At 41.0% G+C, this 22166-nt stretch overlaps 1 protein-coding gene across 2 annotated transcripts in view; it reads right to left on the bottom strand.

The window, feature by feature from the left end:
- Positions 1-21342: 21342 nt before the first annotated feature.
- ZFYVE19 (zinc finger FYVE-type containing 19) overlaps positions 21343-22166 on the bottom strand; it is a 44798-nt gene continuing 43974 nt past the window's right edge. For both annotated transcript variants that reach the window (XM_075193465.1, XM_075193466.1), the window contains one exon: positions 21343-21995. In XM_075193465.1, the coding sequence (XP_075049566.1) occupies positions 21914-21995 (82 nt within the window). In that variant the 3' untranslated portion in view covers positions 21343-21913. The remainder of the gene's footprint in view (positions 21996-22166) is intronic.

The raw sequence follows: 22166 nt of genomic DNA, 5'->3' as shown, positions 1-22166 counted from the left end.
TTTGATTCAACCATTTATTAGCCGCTTAGGCGGTAAGAAGTTGTTTTATATGTGCCTAGCCCGTGATTAGCCTCAGGTATTTGATTCATTACGGATGTTATAATCACACTTGTGATATACAAGTTACAATAAGATATTCGTTGCTTAACCCTGAAGGATATATATCCGAAGAAATCTAACTTTACTCTGGACTGCAAATTTATATATGATCCTTTATACTGGACCACTGTCTTTACATCTTGTGGATTATACATCTTAAAGACGCATGCATGACCGTTTAAATATTCAGGAGGGATATCCCTGTTATATATGTCAATTCATTTTGATATTATAACATTAATACATCAGCTGGATATTATTATATATTATATACTAATCATCATCTCAGGCTCAAGGGGTATTTATGAATATAATATTGTATTATATTATCTGTATTAACACCTGTGTTTTAACTGTGGCTTGAACATCTACTCTATTGATCCTTTTTTATTGCATTACATATTGTGCACTTATTTTATATGTTGTATTTATCTACATTGATCCATCGATTAAATATTAGGAGATTCTGCGCAATTTTTGTTCTTTAGTAGTTTGTAAAGCCCAAGAATCTCTGGATGACCTTCAGATTGTTTGGGTGCACGCAATCCAAGATAGCTTGAACCTTACTAGGGTCCATAGAGAACTGAGCAGAGGAAATTACATACACCTAAAAAAGAGAATTTCTTAACTTCAAACTCACACTTTTTCATTTTAGAGTTGATGCTACCAAAGTTTGAAGAATACCTATTTAACATGAAGACAATGCTGAGCCAAGAACTGTGAATAGATCAGAATGTCATCCAGGTATAGAACAACAAAATGGTCCAAGAATTCACAAGGAGCTTGTGATTTCACTGCTTTTTTGATTTCAAGTGCTGTTTTTGTTTAAAGTGTGGAGTTGGTTCCATTAAGGATTGCTGTGCTGTGCTGAGAGAGTGATATAGTTTGGGGAATTATTCTGTGTGTTTATTGAACGGGATTCGTTTTTCTGTGTGTTTATTAAGTGTTTTTTGTTTTTTTTCCCTTCTCTCTGTTAGAGCTAGTGGGTGTGGTTTAATTGCATAGTTGATACAGCTGGTTAGTGCAAGCTCTATTTAACAGGAGGTAGCAAGCGATTTCATTGAGCTTGTGATTTCACTGCTTTTTTGATTTCAAGTGCTGTTTTTGTTTAAAGTGTGGAGTTGGTTCCATTAAGGATTGCTGTGCTGTGCTGAGAGAGTGATATAGTTTGGGGAATTATTCTGTGTGTTTATTGAACGGGATTCGTTTTTCTGTGTGTTTATTAAGTGTTTTTTTTTTTTTTTTCCTTCTCTCTGTTAGAGCTAGTGGGTGTGGTTTAATTGCGTAGTTGATACAGCTGGTTAGTGCAAGCTCTATTTAACAGGAGGTAGCAAGCGATTTCATTGAGCTTGTGATTTCACTGCTTTTTTGATTTCAAGTGCTGTTTTTGTTTAAAGTGTGGAGTTGGTTCCATTAAGGATTGCTGTGCTGTGCTGAGAGAGTGATATAGTTTGGGGAATTATTCTGTGTGTTTATTGAACGGGATTCGTTTTTCTGTGTGTTTATTAAGTGTTTTTTTTTTTTTTTTTTTTTTTTTCCTTCTCTCTGTTAGAGCTAGTGGGTGTGGTTTAATTGCATAGTTGATACAGCTGGTTAGTGCAAGCTCTATTTAACAGGAGGTAGCAAGCGATTTCATTGAGCTTGTGATTTCACTGCTTTTTTGATTTCAAGTGCTGTTTTTGTTTAAAGTGTGGAGTTGGTTCCATTAAGGAGTTGAATCCAGGAAGGGGTTTAATCTGGTAAGTGGCTAGGAAAGGCTAGTACTAAAGTTCACTGTAGGCTATAAGAAGTTAGGTTAGCCATAATAAGATGAGTAGTAGCAGGCTTGATGATCTCACTCAATGCATATCTTGTCATATGTATGCACACTTGGAGCAAGTGTTCCAAGGTTTATACCTCTGTGAGAAATGTGAGCAATTGGTCTCTTTGGAAGCCCAGGTAACTGATCTAAAGCAGACCATTGCAACATTGAGAGACATTGCCAACCTGGAGCAGAGTTTACAGCTCACCGTTGATGCGTTATCTGAGCAGGGTGGAGCAGAGACAGAGGAGGATGCACAGGTAGGCAGCTGGGTAACAGTTACTAGGGGTAGCAGAGGGAGGAAGAGGCAGGCCAGTTCTGAGCTAGGCAATCCCAGCAGATTTGCCAGATTGGATGAAGATACTGTGGAAGGCAGTTCAGAATTGGTAGAGTTGGATGACACTGCTTCCTCTAGCAACCAGGGGAATGGTCTCTCCAGCATAGAGGGGACCAAAGTTACTCAGGGACCCAGGCAGATTGTGGTGGTAGGGGATTCACTTATTAGGAAGGTAGATAGGGCAATCTGTTACCGGGACCGTGCATGCCGAACAGTGTGTTGTCTCCCGGGTGCTCGGGCTCGGCATATTGCGGATCGGGTGGACAGATTTTTGGGGGGGGCTGGGAATGACCCAGCGGTTTTGGTGCATGTTGGCACCAATGACCGAGTTAGAGGAAGAAGGGGTGTCCTAAAGAATGATTTCAGGGACATAGGTCGCAAACTTAAGGCAAGGACATCCAAGGTAGTATTTTCGGAAATACTACCTGTGCCACGCGCTAGTCCAGGGAGGCAGCGGGAGATTAGGGAGGTTAATGCGTGGCTAAAAGATTGGTGTAGGAAGGAGGGTTTTGGATTCTTAGAGCACTGGGCTGATTTCTCGGTCAGTTGCCATCTTTATTGTCGTGATGGATTGCACCTGAATGAGGAGGGGGCTGCAGTGCTAGGGGAGAGGATGGTTAGAAGGTTGGAGGAGATTTTAAACTAGGCTCCGGGGGGGAGGGGCAAGCAAGTATTTATGGGATAGACATTGAGAGTAGTAAGGAGGAATTTAACAAGAGTAAAGGGGGTGGAGAGGGGGGAAAGGGAAGCATAGCCGATAAGGAGCGGCCCTTTTTAAAGCTAAAAGAAATACCTAAGGGAGGCAATAGACTTAAGTGTATGCTTGCAAATGCAAGAAGCCTGACAGGTAAAATGGGGGAGTTAGAACTAGTAGCAATGAATGAGCAGTATGATATTATAGGTATTACTGAGACCTGGTGGGATGATACACATGACTGGGCAGTCAACTTGGAAGGCTATTCTCTCTTCAGGAGGGATAGGGTAAATAAAAGGGGAGGAGGAGTATGTCTTTATATTAAGCCAGAATTAAAACCAAGTATTCAGGAAGTTATATACGAGAATATTGGTGATAATATAGAGGCATTGTGGGTGGAAATATCCAGCGGAGGAAAAAGTTCAGAGAAGTTGCTGATAGGAATATGCTATAAACCGCCAGATATTAGTACGATTGAGGAAGCCCAACTTCTACAGCAAATTGAAAAGGCTACACAACTAGGTCAAATTTTAATTATGGGGGATTTTAATTATCCGGACATTGATTGGAGTACTGAGACCTGCGGTACAGCTAGGGGAAATAGGTTTCTGAGCACGCTAAAAGACCATTACATGTCCCAATTAGTTGAGGAACCAACTAGGAACCGGACTATACTGGACCTAGTAATAACAAACAATGTAGACGTAATATCAAATATTCAAGTAAAGGAGCACTTGGGAAACAGTGATCATAATATGGTCTCATTTGAAATTAGTTTCCAGAAACAACAGTATAAGGGATCAACTAGGACTTTAAACTTTAAAAAGGCAAATTTTAATATGCTCAAGGAGTCTATAAAGAGCATAGACTGGGACAAAGCCTTTGAAGGAAAAAATACGGAAGAAATGTGGGCTGTCTTTAAAATGTTGTTGGAAACATACACGTATAAGTTCATTCCTATAGGAAATAAATGTAAAAGAATTAAGTCTAAACCAATGTGGCTAAATAAAAAGGTAAGGGAAGAAATGCAAAGGAAGAAGCGTGCATTTAAATTGTTTAAGTCTGAAGGGTCAGAGGAGTCCTTCCATAGGTACAAGGAATGTAATAAAACATGCAAAAAGGAAATTAGATTGGCTAAATTAGAAAATGAAAGGCACGTTGCAAAAGAAAGTAAGACAAACCCCAAAAAGTTTTTTAAGTATATAAATGGCAAAAGGATTAAAAAAGATAATATAGGACCACTAAGAAGTGAGATGGGTGAATTGATAAATGATACTAAGGAAAAAGCAGAGATATTAAACACGTTCTTTTCTTCAGTATTTACCAGAGAGGAACAAATGGCAGGAGTAATACATAAAAATGGAAATGAAACCATGCCATTAATTAATACTTGGTTGTCAGAGGAAGAAGTCCAAAGGCGACTGAAGAATATTAAGATAAATAAAGCTCCAGGTCCAGATGGCATACACCCAAGGGTCCTTATGGAATTAAACTCGGAAATAGCTAGACCGCTATTCTTAATTTTCAGAGATTCAATCTCATCAGGCTCAGTACCAAGGGATTGGCGAATAGCAGATGTGGTGCCGTTGTTTAAAAAGAGGACGAGATCACAACCAGAGAATTATAGACCTGTAAGCCTGACATCAATAGTGGGGAAACTACTGGAAGGTATTTTAAGGGACAGTATTCAGGATTACTTGGTACGCAATAAAATTATTAGTGGGAATCAACATGGATTTGTGAGGGATAGGTCATGTCAAACTAATCTAATTAGTTTCTACGAGGAAGTTAGTGGGAACTTAGACCAGGGCAGGACAGTAGATGTGGTCTACTTAGATTTTGCAAAGGCCTTTGATACAGTGCCACACAAGAGGTTGGTTTACAAAATAAGGGAACTGGGTCTAGAAATCAAAATTTGTACTTGGATCGAAAACTGGTTAGAGAATAGGGAACAGAGAGTTGTGATAAATGGAACATTTTCTAATTGGTCAAAGGTCTTAAGTGGAGTTCCTCAAGGTTCCGTGCTGGGACCACTCCTTTTTAATATATTTATTAATGACCTTGGTGATGGTTTAGAGAGTAAAGTTTCTATTTTTGCAGATGACACTAAACTCTGTAAGGTAATAAAATCAGAGCAAGATGTAGCTTCTCTACAGAGAGACTTAAATAAACTGGAAGATTGGGCGGCTAAATGGAATATGAGGTTTAACACAGATAAATGTAAGGTTATGCATTCAGGGATCAAAAACAAGAACGCAATCTATAAATTAAATGGAATTAATTTGGGAGAATCTATAATGGAAAAGGATTTGGGAGTGCTCGTAGACAGTAGACTTACCAATAGTGCTCAATGTCAAGCAGCAGCTGCAAGGGCAAACAAAGTATTGGCATGCATAAAAAGGGGCATAGATGCAAGGGAAGACAGTGTAATTTTGCCACTGTATAAATCATTGGTAAGACCTCATCTTGAATATACAGTACAGTTCTGGGCACCACTCTATAAAAAAGATAATTTGGAACTAGAAAGGGTTCAGAGAAGGGCAACAAAATTGATAAAGGGTATGGAGTTATTAAGTTATGAGGAAAGGTTAGCCAGTTTAGGCATGTTTACTTTAGAAAAGAGGCGTCTAAGGGGAGATATGATTACTATGTACAAATACATTAGGGGTCAATACAGAGAGCTTTCATGGGAACTTTTTACCCCAAGGACCATACACAGGACACGTGGTCATCCCCTAAGGTTAGAGGAGAGGAAATTTCACAACCAGCAAAGGAAGGGGTTCTTTACAGTAAGGGCAGTCAAGATATGGAATTCATTGCCAGGGAAGGTTGTGATGGCAGATTCAATAGATATGTTTAAGAAAGGGTTAGACAAATTTTTAGCGGAAAGGTGTATCCAGGGATACGACCGTTAATTTAAAATAAAGGATAGTAGTGGATATAGGGTAAAAATTGGATTGCAATATTGAGTCTGGGGGTGATTTTCAAAATTGAAACAGATGGGCGGTTGCCTACTCTGGATTAATTACAAATATAAGTGCAGGATCGCAGGAGATCCAAAATAGGTTGAACTTGATGGACTGGTGTCTTTTTTCAACCTCATCAACTATGTAACTATGTAACTATGTAATTCATGGATCACATCATTGATTAAGTCCTGGAAGACTGTGAGGGCATTACACAGGTCAAAGGACATGACCAAGTACTCGTAATGCCTGACTGGGTGTTAAATAAAGTTTTCCATTCGTCACCCTCTCTGATATGCATGAGGATAAATGCTCCGCATAGGTCAATCTTTGTATACATTGTGGAACCCCTGAGCTGGTCAAGCAGAACTGAAATGAGTGGGAGTGGGTAGGTGTTTTAAATAGTGATCTTATTTAACCCATGAATGTCTATTCAGAGTCGTAGACTCCCATCCTTATTATACACAAAGAAGAACCAGGCTCCTACAGGGGACTTATTAGACCTAATAAAGCCCTTATTTTTGAAGATTCTCCTTCACATAATTTTCCATGGCCTGAGTTTTAGGTACAGAAAGAGAATACAATCTCACCTTTCACAGTTTGGAGCCTGGGACTAAATCTATAGGGAAATCATAAACGCGATGTCGGGGTAACGTGTCAGCTGCCTTTTTGGAGAATACATCCTAAAAGTCATGGTATGGTGAAGGTAGCTGGTCTGGCAAGGACTGAAGAAGCTGGATGGGCAGGATCAAACAGGATCAGGAGCAGGAAGAACCCCAACGAGCAACCTCACCCTTGTTCCAATCAATAACCATATTGTGAAGTTGTAGCCAGGGATGTACCAGGATTAACGTAACAGCGGGACAACTAATGAGATAAAAAGATGAGGACTCAGTATGCAAAGATCCCATGGTGAGCTGTTTGAGAGAATATCCTGACACCAGGTAATGAACCTCCAAGGAGACGACAGACTGTGATGGCTGGAGGCTGGATCAATCTTCACGGGACAAATTCCTAGAGAGCTGGTGTCACGAGCTGCGGGGGTGACTCGCTCCGGATCCCTGGCTGCGTCCCTGCCGTCGTCATGATGACCGGGACGTCACTTCCAGTTCTTTTCCTGGCCATCACTATGGCAACAGCCGGGACTCTCTTCATTTCACCCGGGCAGCCGAGTGCGTGTGCAATGTCAGCTAATTATTTAAATCACTGCAGGGTTTAAATCCCACTCCTGTACCTCACTGTTTCTGATTGGCTCTTCCGTGTTTTTAAGGCAGAGAGGGATTAGCCTCACTGCCGGTTATAGCGTCCGTTGCCTGTATGTTGCTGACCTGCTTCTTTCCTGGCAATCCTGTGTCAAAGTCAAATAATTGGATGTAGTCATTTCAAATTTATATCTATCAATACTGTTGTCTTTGTCTGAAAATATGCGAATAGCACGCTACGAAGTGAAAGGGCGAATTTAACCACAACACATGCGAACACTTCTACAGACATGTACACTTACACACTCACTTGTAAATAGTTCACCTTAAAATAGTTCAAACACACAGTCGTTTATAACCAAGGTTAATAGAGTTTATAGTTAAATATAATAATGTTAAATACACTTTAGTAAAATCTAATGTTCAGGATCATGTTTGGTATCATTCTAATCCCCTATTTATCCTTAGAGATCCGTATGCGAATTATGGATGATAGGGAATTAATGATCAGAATGATAGTGTGTGTGTAATGTAAATAGACCAGTTTGAACTAGATTTTTGGCGGGAAGTTACGTATGCAGCTGTTGGAGAGCTGACCCCTACCCTTGGAGGGCATCGTTTGAACTGACCTATGACCTGAAGCTTGAACCAATGGAAACATGCCAAATCATCTCTGCTGTTTTCAATGTAACACCAACTGTATATAAACTGAGCTCTGGGACTAGCATACAGTCTTCTTGACCACAGACTTTAGGATTGAATGACTGTATGCTGGATCCAGAGCGCCTGCGTATGTAATCGGCCTTACTTATTTTATTAATTGTTACTCTGTTACTTTTTGCTATTAAATCGCTTTGTGAGTTGGAACCACACTATTCAAAGCTACCGGAAGAATTGCAAAGCCTATGGATTTCGGTTCCTCAACAAAGGGTGGAGACGCGTCATATACGGGTAAGAACACAATGTGTTCGAGGCCTGTTTATCATTCTGTATTTGTGTAATTCAAGGAGCGCTGATTAGAACCTAGGGACAAGAAAGAAAAACTGTTTCTTTTTAATGTCAATGTGCGATTTAATGTGATTTATTTTGCACAGCGTATGCTTACTTCCTGTATTGTTGCCATGTGCTTAATCAATCGTTTTGATAGATAGTCCTGGTGTATTTATAGTGTGATCACTTGTTAAAGCCTCCGAACAGTTATCACAATTATTTGGGAAAGTATTTTTATGCGCAGAAAAGAAAGGTGTGTATGTATGTGAATTGTGTGGTCGTGAAGTGAAAGTTGATTTACTGTTGAAAGAGACAGGGAATGTTGAAGCTGTTTGACGAAACAGGTAGGACAGCCGAGGATTGGTATACACGGCAGGTATACTGAAAATGAAAACAAGGGTTTTTCGTTGCACTCCCAATAGTACTCGCAAAGTTTATTAATAGCTAGTATCTCAAAGCGGTGCGATCTGACCGCTTGGTTGAGCGTGCAACCCTGATTGTGACTTGGGAGTTGTGGGAGGAAATACGCTGGCAAGGCTGGTTTAGTAAATACTTAGTGCTACCAGTTGTAAAATACTCAGCAGGTGTGCTGGAAAGGCAGGATATTGTAAAGTTGATATTTTTGTTCTCCCAGGTTCAGGGACCTCGTTGGGTATGCTGATAATCGTGGGTGTTGTTCAGTTGTACACAGTTGAGACGAAGTGAGTGGAAGCACCTTGTGTAAATTTGTAAATTCGTCCACTGCCAATAAAAATCTCTAGTGGTAGTTGTGTGCTGCGAAGCGTTGGAAAAGTCAGCTTCCACATGGGTGCTAAGCAAACGTTAGAGATGGTCGATGAGGTGCTGCTTAAGGAAGGGCCTATTGGTTCGGCAAGATATCGTATGCGTGTGAAATATGGTGCGTACGCAGCGGTGTACTGTGACAAATGGGTCAAGATGACCAGAGAATGTGTGAGACCCTTTGCCAAGGTTGGAAGTTTCGATTCAGAAGTATTAAGTATAGTTAGAGGTAAAATATGTTTGATTAAATCACTAAAAAAGATCATTAAAGAGTCGTTTTAACGGTAATGTTTCTGAAGAAGATGATGAACCCACTGTTATTTTAGCCATTGCCCATGTTATAAACGTGTAAGAAGTACCACGCAGGCAAGAAAAGGGAGCAGTCACACCAGCAGGGACATTGGCTCAAATTGGTGAGAGTAGTGGAGAAAGTAATAGGCGGGGGAACATTCATTGTGCCGAAACAGTAATCCCAGCAATTAATCCAGAATGTAGCGATTTGGTAGGTTTACATCCTGTCCGCACAATAGCAGTTACCAATGGGAAAGTGGACAAAGATGGTGTAGTTCCTATAAAACATGTAGCAATGCATTGTCCGTTGACCAGATCTGAGCTACATTCAATAATGTCTGATTTCCCAGATCTGGAAAGGAGTTGGCCAAATGTCAGAAATTTGTTAAAGATTTAAATAATGCGCATGAGCCAACTAATAAAGATTGGCGAGTGGTGTTGAAGGCCTGTCTTCCTCCCAATATTGATATACAAAAGCTTATTAAGGATTGTTTAATGGAGGAAGATAGATCCTTAACAGATGGTGATAATCAAGAAAATATCAAACGAATAATCTCACAGGTGGCCAAATACTTTCCAGTTGTAGTGAACTGGAGCAAAATTTTCACTATCAAACAAAAATATAGTGAAACTGCAGCAGATTATTTTGCCAGAGCTCTGTCAGCAATGACCCAGTACACAGGCATATCAGACATAAAGGATGATGGGCATCACAGAAAAGTAGCTGTTATGGTGCTAATGGATGGTCTCAAGGAAAATCTGAAGACCAGGGTACCAACCTCTTTACCTAACTGGAGAGGAATCACGGTAGATGCACTTAGAGAGTCTGCCATGGTGCATGATAAAAATATATGTAAGAAGAAAGCGGAGCAAAGTGATAGGCTACTGATGGTAAGTATCCAGGCTTTAGAAGGACTATACACACAACCATACATTTACAACACATACAGAAAATGAGGTACGACAGTGAGGTGTTATAATTGCCATAAAGAGGGACACAAAAGGAAGTACTGTAGAGAGGGGAGTTATGGGCCACCTAAGAGGGAATCACATAGATACCCACAGAGAAGACATACACAAGTTTCAGAAAATTCACAACAGTTACCCGCACACATCGTAGCAGTAAATGGTTTGCGGGAGAGTGATAGTCAGCGCTAGGGGTCAGGTCATACCTGTATTCTACAGCCATTTAGGTTAACTGAAAGGGAATAACCTACAATGACAGTTGATATATCTGGTACAAAACAAACCTTTCTTGTAGATACAGGGGCGGCCAGGTCAGTGATAACTTCTCCTTTAAATCTACAGGTCACTCACAAAACAGCTCCAGCTATGGGAATAACAGGGAGAGTGCTACATTACCCTTTGACTAAAACCGCAAGGGTTAATATCGGGCCTCTGCACACCAAGCATTCATTTCTCTTGGCTGCAGCGGCTCCTACTAACATACTGGGCAGGGATTTGTTGTGAAAAATGGGATGTGTCATTTACTGTAGTCCTGATGATGTATTCCTAGACAAACCAGAGAAGGTTGCACATGTGGTACAGGACATATTGAACACCCCACAAAGGTTAATGCTACACTCTGCCGTTCTAGAACAAAGTCCATCTCAGGTAAAGGAAATTTTATTGCAAATACCGGGTTCCCTATTGACCAAAGATGGACAGGACACTGGATTGATGGCAAATGTAGCTTCTGTAATGGTTAATCTGAAAAGTGCCAGGCAAGCTCCAAAAATCCCACAGTACCCATTAAAACCGAAGGTGAAATTAGGGGTGTATCCTGTAATTGAGAGGCTGCTGCAACAAGGGATCTTGATTCGTACATCCAGCACAGCCAATAGTCCCATTTTCCCAGTAAAGAAGAGTGGGGGGGAGGGGCTATAGATTAGTCCAGGACCTAAGAGAAAAAAACAAAGTTGTTGAGAGCCAATTCCCCGTAGTGCCTAATCCAGCTGTCATCCTTATGCAGATTCCACCGTCTGCCAGTCATTTCACTGTCATTGATCTTTGTTCTGCCTTTTTCTCGGTCCCCCTTCACCCTGACTGTCAATATCTCTTTGCATTCTCCTACAAGGTGGTGCAATATACATGGACGAGGTTACCCCAGGGGTTCATTGACAGCCCTAGTATTTTCTCACAAACCTTACATGACTGTTTGCAATCCTTCCAACCAAGCAATGGGTCTGTCCTAATTCAATATGTAGATGATTTGTTGTTGTGCTCTGATTCGTTTATGTCATGTTTACATGATACTAAATTGTTGTTGCTTCATCTTTCACAAACAGGACACAAGATTGCAAAGGACAAATTACAACCATGTCAGACTAGGGTTAAATACTTGGGACACTGTCTCACCCAGGGGCTATGACACTTGACAACGGACAGAATCCAGGCAATACAAAACATGACCCTGCCACAGAACCAAAAGCAGATCCGTACCTTCTTGGGGATATGTGGATATTGTAGATCATAGATCCCAGGTTTTTCTTTTCTGGCATTACCAATGCAGGAGTTAGTCTCATCCTCAAACCTGAGCGTGTTACACACACAGAGGAGTCAGAGCAGGAATCCTTTAACCTTAAAGATAGCCTGACTAGAGCATCTGCCTTGGGGATACCAGATTATGAAAAGCCCTTTGAGTTATATTGTACGGAAGCTGATGGTTGTGCAGCAGGTGCCCTCACACAGAAACACGGTGACGCTAGCAGACCGGTAGCATACTACAGTGCAAAATTGGACAATGTGGAAAGATCACTCCCAACGTGTTTAAGAAGTGTAGCAGCAACTGCTCTTCTGGTAAGAGTGAGGACATAGTATTAGGACATGCTTCAACTGTCTATACACCACTTGCAGTATCTGCTCTGTTGAATTTAGCTCAAACCAGACATGTCCCTTCAGCAAGGTTCACAAAGTGGGAACCAGCTCTGATGGTACCTGTAAACATCACCATTAAACGCCAAACGGTGCAATACTTTAAATCCAGCTACATACCTACCATATGTGCCTCGAGATGCACAAAGGGTGGAAGGATAAGAGACTCTGGTCACACCATTTGTCTGCGCAAGAGGAGGCCTCTAGACTCTCACAGGCCACTGGGGCTCTGGCGGTTGAGCCTAAACTAAATCCGCAGGATCGCTTCTCTGGGGATAGAGCTTTGTTTCGCAATTTCAAGAAAAGTTGCAAATTATATTTTCGCCTGCAGCCACATTCCACCGGCTCTGAGCAACAAAGAATGGGAATAGTAATTTCGCTCCTCCAGGGAGATCCTCAAACCTGGACTTTTGGTTTGTCTACCCCACCGTATAGTCGGTGAATGCGTTCTTTAATGCGTTAGGTCTCTTGTATGATGACCCGGACTGTGTGGCTTCTGCTGAGTCCCACCTGAGATCCTTGAAGCAAGGCCGGCATTCCACAGAATACTCAGCTGAGTTCCAGCGGTGGTCCACTGACAGCAAGTGGAATGACCCAGCAATATATAGTCAGTTCGGCCTAGGCTTGTCCGACCAAATTAAGGACTCTTTGATTTATCCTTCACCCACTTCGCTGGAAGGACTGATGTAGCTGGCTATCAAGATTGATAGACGTATCAAGGAGAGAAGAGCTGAGAAAGAGAAACTCCTTCATTCGATACACCTCTTTTCTCATCTTCCCCTACAATGTAACCTACGCAGCCTATGCAGTTAGGGGCTGTCGAAGTCAGCAAATTTGATAAAGTCATTTCAATTGATATCGAGCAAACTTGGTTGTCTTTGTCTGAAAATATGCGTAGAGCACGCTACGGCGTGGAAGGGCGTGTCCAGCCGCAACACGTGGCAATAACAGTTTTACACTTTTGTATACATTCGCACAAACACACACATTTGTAAATAGTACACATAAATTGTAGTTGCAACACATAGTTATTTATGTCGAAATATAGTAGTGTTTATGTGTAATATTACAAGTTATATGCATATTAGTAATACATATGGTACGGGTTTAAGGAAAGGTGTCATGTCTGGTATCATATTAATCCCCTTTACATCAGCAGCCGTCCGGTTCATTCGGCAAAGAGATCGCACATTGCATACTCTAGTTATTGATGTTAGGGAATAAACCTTTAATATGATGCTGACTATAAAATGCTAATGGAGTAGTTGAAACTGGAGTCTACGGAGCACATCCCCTGGAGAGATGACCCCCACCTTTGGATTCTTTAGTTTGAACTAGCCTATGATCTACAACCCCCTGGACCTTCCTGAAGCCTGGACTAGAAGCAAGCCACACCATCTGCATTGTTTTACTGTATTTCTGTTTGCATATAAGCAGGAGCTTTTCATCTAGTGTTCAGTCATCTTGACCACAGACTTCAGACCTGAATGACTGTTCACTGGATTCAGAGCGCCTGCGATAAGTAACGGCTGTACTAATTATTATTTCGCTTGAATCATTCTGCTACTTTTTGAGAATAAATATTTGTGCGTTGGAAACACAAATCGAGATTCAGCTTATCGTCTATCTCAGGAGGAAAGAAGGAGACGTACCTTGGGCATTTGTTTATATTGTGGCAACAAAGGTCACCTTCTCCGCTCCTGTCCTAACAAGTCGGGAAAAGGGCACACCTAGAGAATGAGGAAGTGGTTTGCCTAGGTATGCAGATTATATCTTCCAAAAATGCTCTTTTGGGGCCACAAGTGATATATCAGTCTTGACACCATCCACTCGTTGTCTCTCCTGGCTCCCTCCTGCACTTCCTACTCTATGGCCTCGGTAACTATATTCCTGGGTTCTCCCCAGCCAGTGCACATCTCACAACCCTCTGTTTGTCTGCAGCCTGTCCCCACCACTAGGGCCAACAGTGAACACCAGACGTTCGGAGCAGACTCCGGGTTTTGCTGTACTGGCTGAGGGGTTCCTAACATTATTACTGTCAAAACCTCATACCTAGGAAAATATAATGGATCCTGGACATCAGGCTACAGCCCAGTTCTTTAATACCCAGATCCAAAATTTGACTCAATCCCTACAGGAACTTTCCATTTGGGTCACTACTCAGGAGGGCATCACCCGAAACCCCCATATCCTCAGGAACGTTCCCTGTAGAACCACGCCTCAACTTGCCAGACCGCTTCTAAGGACACTGTAGGATATTCTGGAACTTCGAGGGCTGCAAGTTGTACTTTAAACTTAGACCTACCTCTTCAGGATCTGAGATTCAACGCGTGGGTATTATTATATCCCTTCTCCAGGGAGATCCGCAATCCTGGGCCTTCAGCCTCAAACCAGAGCATTCCGGTCTTACTTCAGTGGATCTGTTTTTTAAGGCTCTGGGGTTTTTGTATGATGACCCTGACCGAGTGGCATCAGCAAAAGCACACTTATGGTCATTAAGACAAGGGGCTCGGTCGACTGAGATATATTGTGCTGAATTTCGTCGGTGGTCTATCGACACGTTGTGGAACGATCCGGCACTCAGACACCAGTTTCGGTTAGGCCTGTCAGACCCTCACAAGGACTCACTTGTCCATTATCCTGTCCCAGAGACTCTTGGGGACGTCATGACTGTGGCCATCAGGATCGACCGACGCTTAAAAGAAAGACGTATGGAGAAGGAACACAGGCCCTCCGCTTCCTCAGATATATTTCTTCCCAGAACTCCAGATCTAACGGAACCTATGCAAATTGGTACCCTTCGTTTGTTTCACAAGGAAAGATCTAGAAGATAGAGGCAGGCTCTTTGTATCTATTGTGGTCTCAGAGGACACTTTATTCAGAGCTGCCCAAGCAAGTTATGAAAAGACCAGGCCTAAACAAGACTGAAGAGATGCATTTAGGTATCTAGCTGGTCTCTTCACAAAATTCTCTTTTAGTTCCTACTACTCTGACATTTCAGAATAAAAGTATCCCACTCAAGGCTTTTTTGGACAGCGGTACAGCAGGTAACTTCCTTGACATTGATGTCGCTAAACAGTTTCATATTCCGATGCTTGAGATGGAGAATGTCGTTACCGCCTACGGGCTAGATGGAAATCCTCTGGCGGGAGCTCGTATCCGATTCCACTCTCCTCCACTCTCACTAACGATTGGGGCTGTTCATACAAAGTGGATATCATTATATTTGTTAGTTTTGCATCTGCCTCACAGGTCTTTGGACACCCGTGGTTATCGACTCATAACCCTGTCATAGACTGGAAGCAAGGGGAGATTCTTTGTTGGAGTTCCTCATGTTCTGCCTCGTCTCTCCCTTCCTCTACGTCTTACTCAGCCTGTGGATTTTCTTCTGCCCAACTTCCTATCACGAATCAATGTAGAAATACAGCTAAGGAGCCATGGATAAGGTGAAAGAACAAACAATGTTTATTGCTGGAGAGTATGAACAGATGATGAAATAATGAGCTTGCAGAAATTACCAGATATACAGCAGTTGCAGGTAAATGGGAGGTGAGGAAAGATTCCAGGCAGCATAAATCCAGGAGCACAATAGGAGGAAGTGACCACGGAGTATAACATCAGGATGTGACAACAGAGAGAAACATCAATAACCAGCCCTGAATGCTGGGAGAGACAGGTATAAATGGAACACACCCAGGTGCATGGGATAATGAGTGAAGCAGTGTTAACTCCTAAGGAACTAGGAGCAGGCACAAGAGCAGCACCTCTGGTGATCAGAGGTACTGCTGCTAACACATAAAATGAACACAAATAATAAAGTCTGATAGTCCAGGAGGCAGGAGCTGCCAGGCAAAGCAGTATGCACTGCAAGGGGCTTGCGGGCAGATCCTGACACTTCCTAAGCGAATTTTATGATGTACTCTCCATGAAAAAGGCAGATTCTCTACCTCCACATCGTTACTACGATTGTGGTTTCGACCTCTTGCCTGAAGCTATTCTACCTAAAAGTAGACTCTACTTTGTCGCCGGTGGAAACCATCACCATCACCCATTGAACAGTTTTGATAAGTTTCTCCCAATGGGTTCCTTCAGGATGATCAGTTAGAGGAGATAAAGAAGATCATAGACTTCTAAAAAAAACAAAGGGTTAGATAAGTTGCCATGCTCGAGTCAATCTCCAGGGTCACATATAGGATATAGTAGGGCAGCCCTCTTAAACAGTGTTCTCACCAGATATTGAATTCACAATATGTGTGTCACAAATCGGGATCTTAGCCGCACTTACCTCATCCGCCGCTGTCATATCACGGCTACCTGGGTCCCTTCTGGTCATCTGCAGCAGTCCCGTTCTCCACACCTCCGTTTGTAAACAAACACATACAGTTTGTTCTGCTGCATGGGCGCGGCCATCTTGGATGCAGTCAGGTGATCATTCCAAACCAACCAGATTCAGAAGCTGTGATCACATGAACTGATCAGCCAATAGTTGTTTGGGACATCCTATTTAAACCTGCTGCTGTGATCTGTTCATTGCCAGAACAACACACTTCTCTCCAGAGGATAGTTCTTGGCTCCTGGTTCCAGTGTTCCTGTCTGCATAACTAAAGTGCAGTGCTCCTGTCAGCATTTCCAGACTGCTCATTCCCCTGCTATATTTTACATTCAGCAAGAACATGAGCAGGAAGATTATCCAGGCTGTTAGTTTCTGTTTCAGTCCTGCTCCAGCTAGGCCCAAGGGTCCCGAATTGGATCAAGAAATTCAGACGACTGTGACAATGTGTTTAATACTATTTAGGCAGCCAACCAACTCCCCAATTAAAGGATGGAAACTGCATAATTGGGAGTTAGGAGCCTCTCTTTCACTATAAATGGCCACACATATTAAGCGTTCACATAGGTTCCACACAGCTCTCAGATGCAGATATAACACTCTGGTTCAGTTGTTTAGGTGTAATACCAACAGAACACAAAGCACTTTGACAAACTAGGTAAGAATAACACTCCTTCACTGCACTTACAAAAAGATAAACTATCAAGTGCTCCTAAAAACATCACCAGAGAGCATAGGAATATTGTCATGGACACAATCTGAGTTCCGTTTTGTCCTTTTGTATTCATAGGGGTTAGGACCTTAATTCATAATTTAAGTATACTGTACACTACAAATACAAACATGTGACCCAACTGAGATAAGGCTAGAGAAACATATACCACGGTTTCAACAAACATTTTGAACTATAGGTTCCTCTTACTAGTTTTGATTTACATTTTTTATAGGCATAAAAACATTTATGTTCTTTACTGTGATCATGGTCATGACAAAGTTCACAGTGGATTCAAATGGGCAGCAGCAAATTAGTAAAAACAATAAGGAGTGGGCACAGGAGGTGCCATTGCCAAATCCTTGATAAACAGGAAAAGGGACAGAGGCAGTTAACACATACTCATAGAACAAATGCATCCATTTGACTAAGATTGGACCTATACCAATATTCTGCAGTTCCAGGTAAGATATGACCACTGCAAGGATATAAATGCCAAATCTGGACAAGCTGCTTCTAGAACTGAAAATTCTTGGAATAATAATACAGGTTTCAGCTTCTTGGTGGACACCTGAGCAGCTACAATAGTGAGGAGCTTGATCATTACATTCTAATTAATAAATGTAAATGATTATTTTAGATGAATGTACTATGCACCCTTATTTCAGAGTATGTTGGTTTTAAACGGTGTTGTCAACAGGGGCTGACTTTAGCCTGGGGGGCAAGCACATAGCACTGGTCCAAAAGTAGCGGCCCATCCTTAAAGGGTGGTTTTTGGTACAATGTATATTTATCAATATAAAAAGAGGCTATTTTAGTGTTGCTTAACCCAACAATACTTTATTACTATAAATGATAAATCTTAAATAATGGAAACAAATAATACAACAAAAAACAAACCTCACTTCATATTGCATTTTATTTTGTATGTACCTTCTCCCTACAGCACTTATTTATTTTTTTTACACATACATAGCTGATTATAATGGGGCATAAATTATATTATAGCAATCAATCGTATAATAATGTTCTATCACAGTACTGAACACAGGGGCTGATTTATCAGAATGCAAAAAGCCCTTTTGCTTTAAAACCTGATGTATTTGCCAGCAAAAGGGATTGTTTTTGCTTCGCCCTTATATACTAATAGGGTCATTATTGGTTTTAGGTTTAACCTAAAACAGATAATATGAGGGGTGGTACTGGGAGGAGGAACAGAGCACTAGGTATCAATCTGACACCCTGGCCCAGAGCTGGATTAAGGCTCTGGGGTGAACTTTAGACAAAGGGGCCCCTATGATGTAACATGGTTCTCATTTTAGACAAATACACAGGCAAAACTGTGTGCACTACTGTTACTTGCACGCAGCTCTGCCTTCACGAACAGTACAGTGTGAAGCGGGACATACCTCCCAACTGTCCTTGCAGTCGGACTAAATCCTAATCAAGACAGTCACCCAAATTCAGGACTGTCCCACCAGATTCAGGACAGTTGGTAGACTGTCCTACTCTCTCCTACCCGTTCTTGTCACTTTCACCAACTGTGGCTGCTAGTGTCTTTAGATCACTTGCTGCTTTTCTGGATCCTGGAATGTCGGGGGCCCTATTTGGAAAAAAAAAATGGGTACATGAAATTTAGAAAATTCCAACCAATAATAGTATTCACATTTAATAAAAAAAACTATTTCCCTCTCTACAAACAGCCCCAGCAATAAATTAAATAGCATTTACGTATAATTTATATAACACAACCATCCAAGGCATTAAATAATTCATAATCACATTTAATAAATAAACCTCATTTTCCCTAAACAGCACCACATTTAATTAATAGGTCCCAAACTTAAATTAAAGGTCCAATCACTCCATCTTAACTTCATAGGCCCCACTATTAAATTAAAGTGCATTAAATATACTGGCCCCTCACTCACTCACACATAATATACTGAGACATGCAGTATTAATATACCACCCCCCCCCCCGCACTTACCTTGTTGCATCCTCACCACACGCTCTGCAGTCCTCTGACATGGGACGGCACCTATCACGTGGCAACAGCCGGCCACAATTAGAGGAAGGGAGGGAAGGAGGGTGGTCCGCTGATGATCTGCGGCTAACGGGAGAATGTGGCTGGTCCCGGAGGAGGGGCCAGCCACCAAGTAATAGAGATCATGGATCGCACCGGCCCAAAATAGATTTTTGTGGTTCGCCCCGGGGGTCATATGCCCCCGGCCCAGCCCGCCCCTGCTTGTCAAACTCATACCATGTAATTATTTTTATATTTTTGGAATAGCCTCACAGTCCTTTTTCATTGTAACTTTGTCGTGTCGACTGCAGTGAATGAAAATACTGGTGCTAGGCAGACACAGACAGTGTGATTCCTGACCATGTCCTTATCTGTGTGGAGTTTGTATGTTCTCCCTTTGTTTGCATGGGTTTCTTCCAGGTACTCCGGTTTCCTCCCACACTCAATAAAAAATTAAAAATAAGAATACTAGTAGGTTAAATTGTTGTGTATGTGTGTGTGTTAGGGAAGTTAGACTGTAATCTCCAATGGGGCAGGGACTGATGCAAGTTCCCTGTACAGCGCTGCGGAATTAGTGGCGCTATATAAATAGTTGATGATGAAAAGGAAAAATCACATGCCAATTCTTGAGAATCACACAAAGACTTATACAGTAGCTTAACATTCTTTCTGAAATGGTCATCCCTGTGTGGTAACATCCTCCTCTCATGTGTACTCCAAGTTACCGGTTCATTCCAGAAATCTCTTATGATTAGTGCTGACACGGGGGGGGGGGGGGGGGGGGGTAAATGATGTGCCTTTTATTTAATCAGATAGAACCGACAGAATTTTGGTGAATAATAAAGAAATGACAAAATAGAACAGAGTAATGAGAAAGTTAGAGAGCAGGAAATATTCACAGCTGACTATGCACGTCACAGCTCTAAATAATGAATGTATTGTCTCCGTGACCTGAACTAATGACTCAGCCTTTACAGAATAGCAGACTTGAAACTGACTAATAGGTGTAACTTGTCAAACAGGTCTGTGGGAAAACTGTATGCAGTGACACAGATATGTCTCAACAGGCAATAAAACCACAAGAGGATATCATTAGCACTATAACTTCAGAGTCTCAGTAAATTTTAGGGATATTATACTCCATTAGTTATTTTAAAAACTGTATATAAACTGTAGCAGTGTTGTTTCTGGATAAAATAAAGGCTGTGGGGTGAATTCAATTGGCAGCGTTACGGGTAAAAGTAACGCGGCCTGCACATTATTACAGTTATTACAGTAATAATGCGTTTTATTACCGTTATTACAGTAGTTTCAACACCGGCTTTTTGCAGAAAGCCAGCTTAAAACTACCGTAATAATGGTAGTAGTTTTAACGCCGCACAAATTCTGGCGAATTGAAATCCCCTTTGTCTTAATTATGTGTGTCTTTTAATTATTCAAAAAGACACAAAAATACACACACATACAGTGTGTGTGTGTGTGTGTGTGTGTGTGTGTGTGTAAATATTATATATTAGATGTTCATCTAATAAGAGCATAAGAGAACTTTTTATGTGTTTCATGCTAAGAGCAAATCCAAACAAATAGCACAAATTTTACAAAAGGACATTAACTGCTTCGTAGTTTATACACTTTTTTTGCATTTTTGTAATGCAAACTTCACATACATTTTTACACTATGTGAGTGAAATTATTATTATTAGAACAGAAAAGGTTGTCCCTTAGTATCATATTAGAACAAATATCATTCTTAGGGATGCTAAGTGTTTGTATATTACACATATGACCACAGTTAGTGCCAGAAACACTAAAGCTGGGGAGACACTAGATGACCCCCTCTTGCCAACATTAAACCTGGAATACTACAAAATGGATCACTTGTAATGTACAGGGCAGTTGCTAATATATCCATATTACATGAATCTATTAGTGCTGCCTTGGATGAGCGATCTGACCTAAGTAGGGAACTGAGCAGTGAAATACTCGGTAACTGTTATTAATAGCCAGGATCCACAGGATGAGGAGACTGCCATATTTAGTGGACATCTATAAATGTCTAATAAGAGATACATGTATCCTATTATTTACATTTATAATGATCAATTTGGCATGAGACGCTAAATAAATAGAAGTTTGTGTTGATATTATAGTGTTGTGTAAAACGCAGGAGCTCATCTTATCGGTGAAGAGTATTACTAATAATGTACTCTGATGTGACAACACAAAAATGAGACTTATTGTTCCATATAAGTTTTATTGCACTCTCCTTATACACACATCTCAATTCATGTTATGTTGGATAAATAAAATTGGGTGGTGATAGCAGACATTCAGTTATATAAATCGTCCAAGTCCAATGTTACTCGTTACTCATAAATAATTATAGCACACAAGGTACTTGTTAATAAGTAATACATAGATGAAAATTCAGAGTTATATGTTACAGTCCTAAACAGTGGCATTGAAAATAGTGCAGGAATCATGGACGGGAGTTTTAATAAACAAGAGTCTAGAACAACACAAGTCATCAATGGCCTTTCAATGGACATTTCCCCATGCAAAACTTAGACAATAGGGATTGTAAAACCCATCACATATGCTTATATACATGATTTTCTGCATCTGAGCATGTAAAAACCCATGTGTGCCAGCTATTTTTAAGAACAGTTACACTGAAGAGTGTGGTAAATATGAATAGGTGCCTCTGACTCTGCAAATTAATAACAGAACCAAGTTGTGTATGTATGAAGTAATAGGCGTTGCTTGTAATAAATTGACAACAGTTCTAATAAGATCAAGAGCTATAACTTTTTATTTAGATCCTTTCTTCTTTCTGGAAGGGCGATACTGAGATGTCCGATGCTCCTTCCGGTCAAATTCATCATGCCCTTCCCTGAAATTGAAACAAAAAAAGTAATGTATTGTAGAAGTCTGATTAAGGAATAACAGCAGCATTTATTAATTAAGATTTAGCAAATAAATAACAATAATAGTAATAATGATAATAATAACATAAGACTTACAGATGCTAAATGAATTCTTGATTGACTCACTCTGCTGGAGG

This window comes from Mixophyes fleayi, chromosome 12 (genome assembly GCF_038048845.1).
Source record: "Mixophyes fleayi isolate aMixFle1 chromosome 12, aMixFle1.hap1, whole genome shotgun sequence".
NCBI classification, from domain to species: Eukaryota; Metazoa; Chordata; class Amphibia; order Anura; family Limnodynastidae; genus Mixophyes; species Mixophyes fleayi.
Note: the sequence above shows the minus strand (reverse complement) of the source record. Positions and strands in the feature narration are given on the sequence as shown.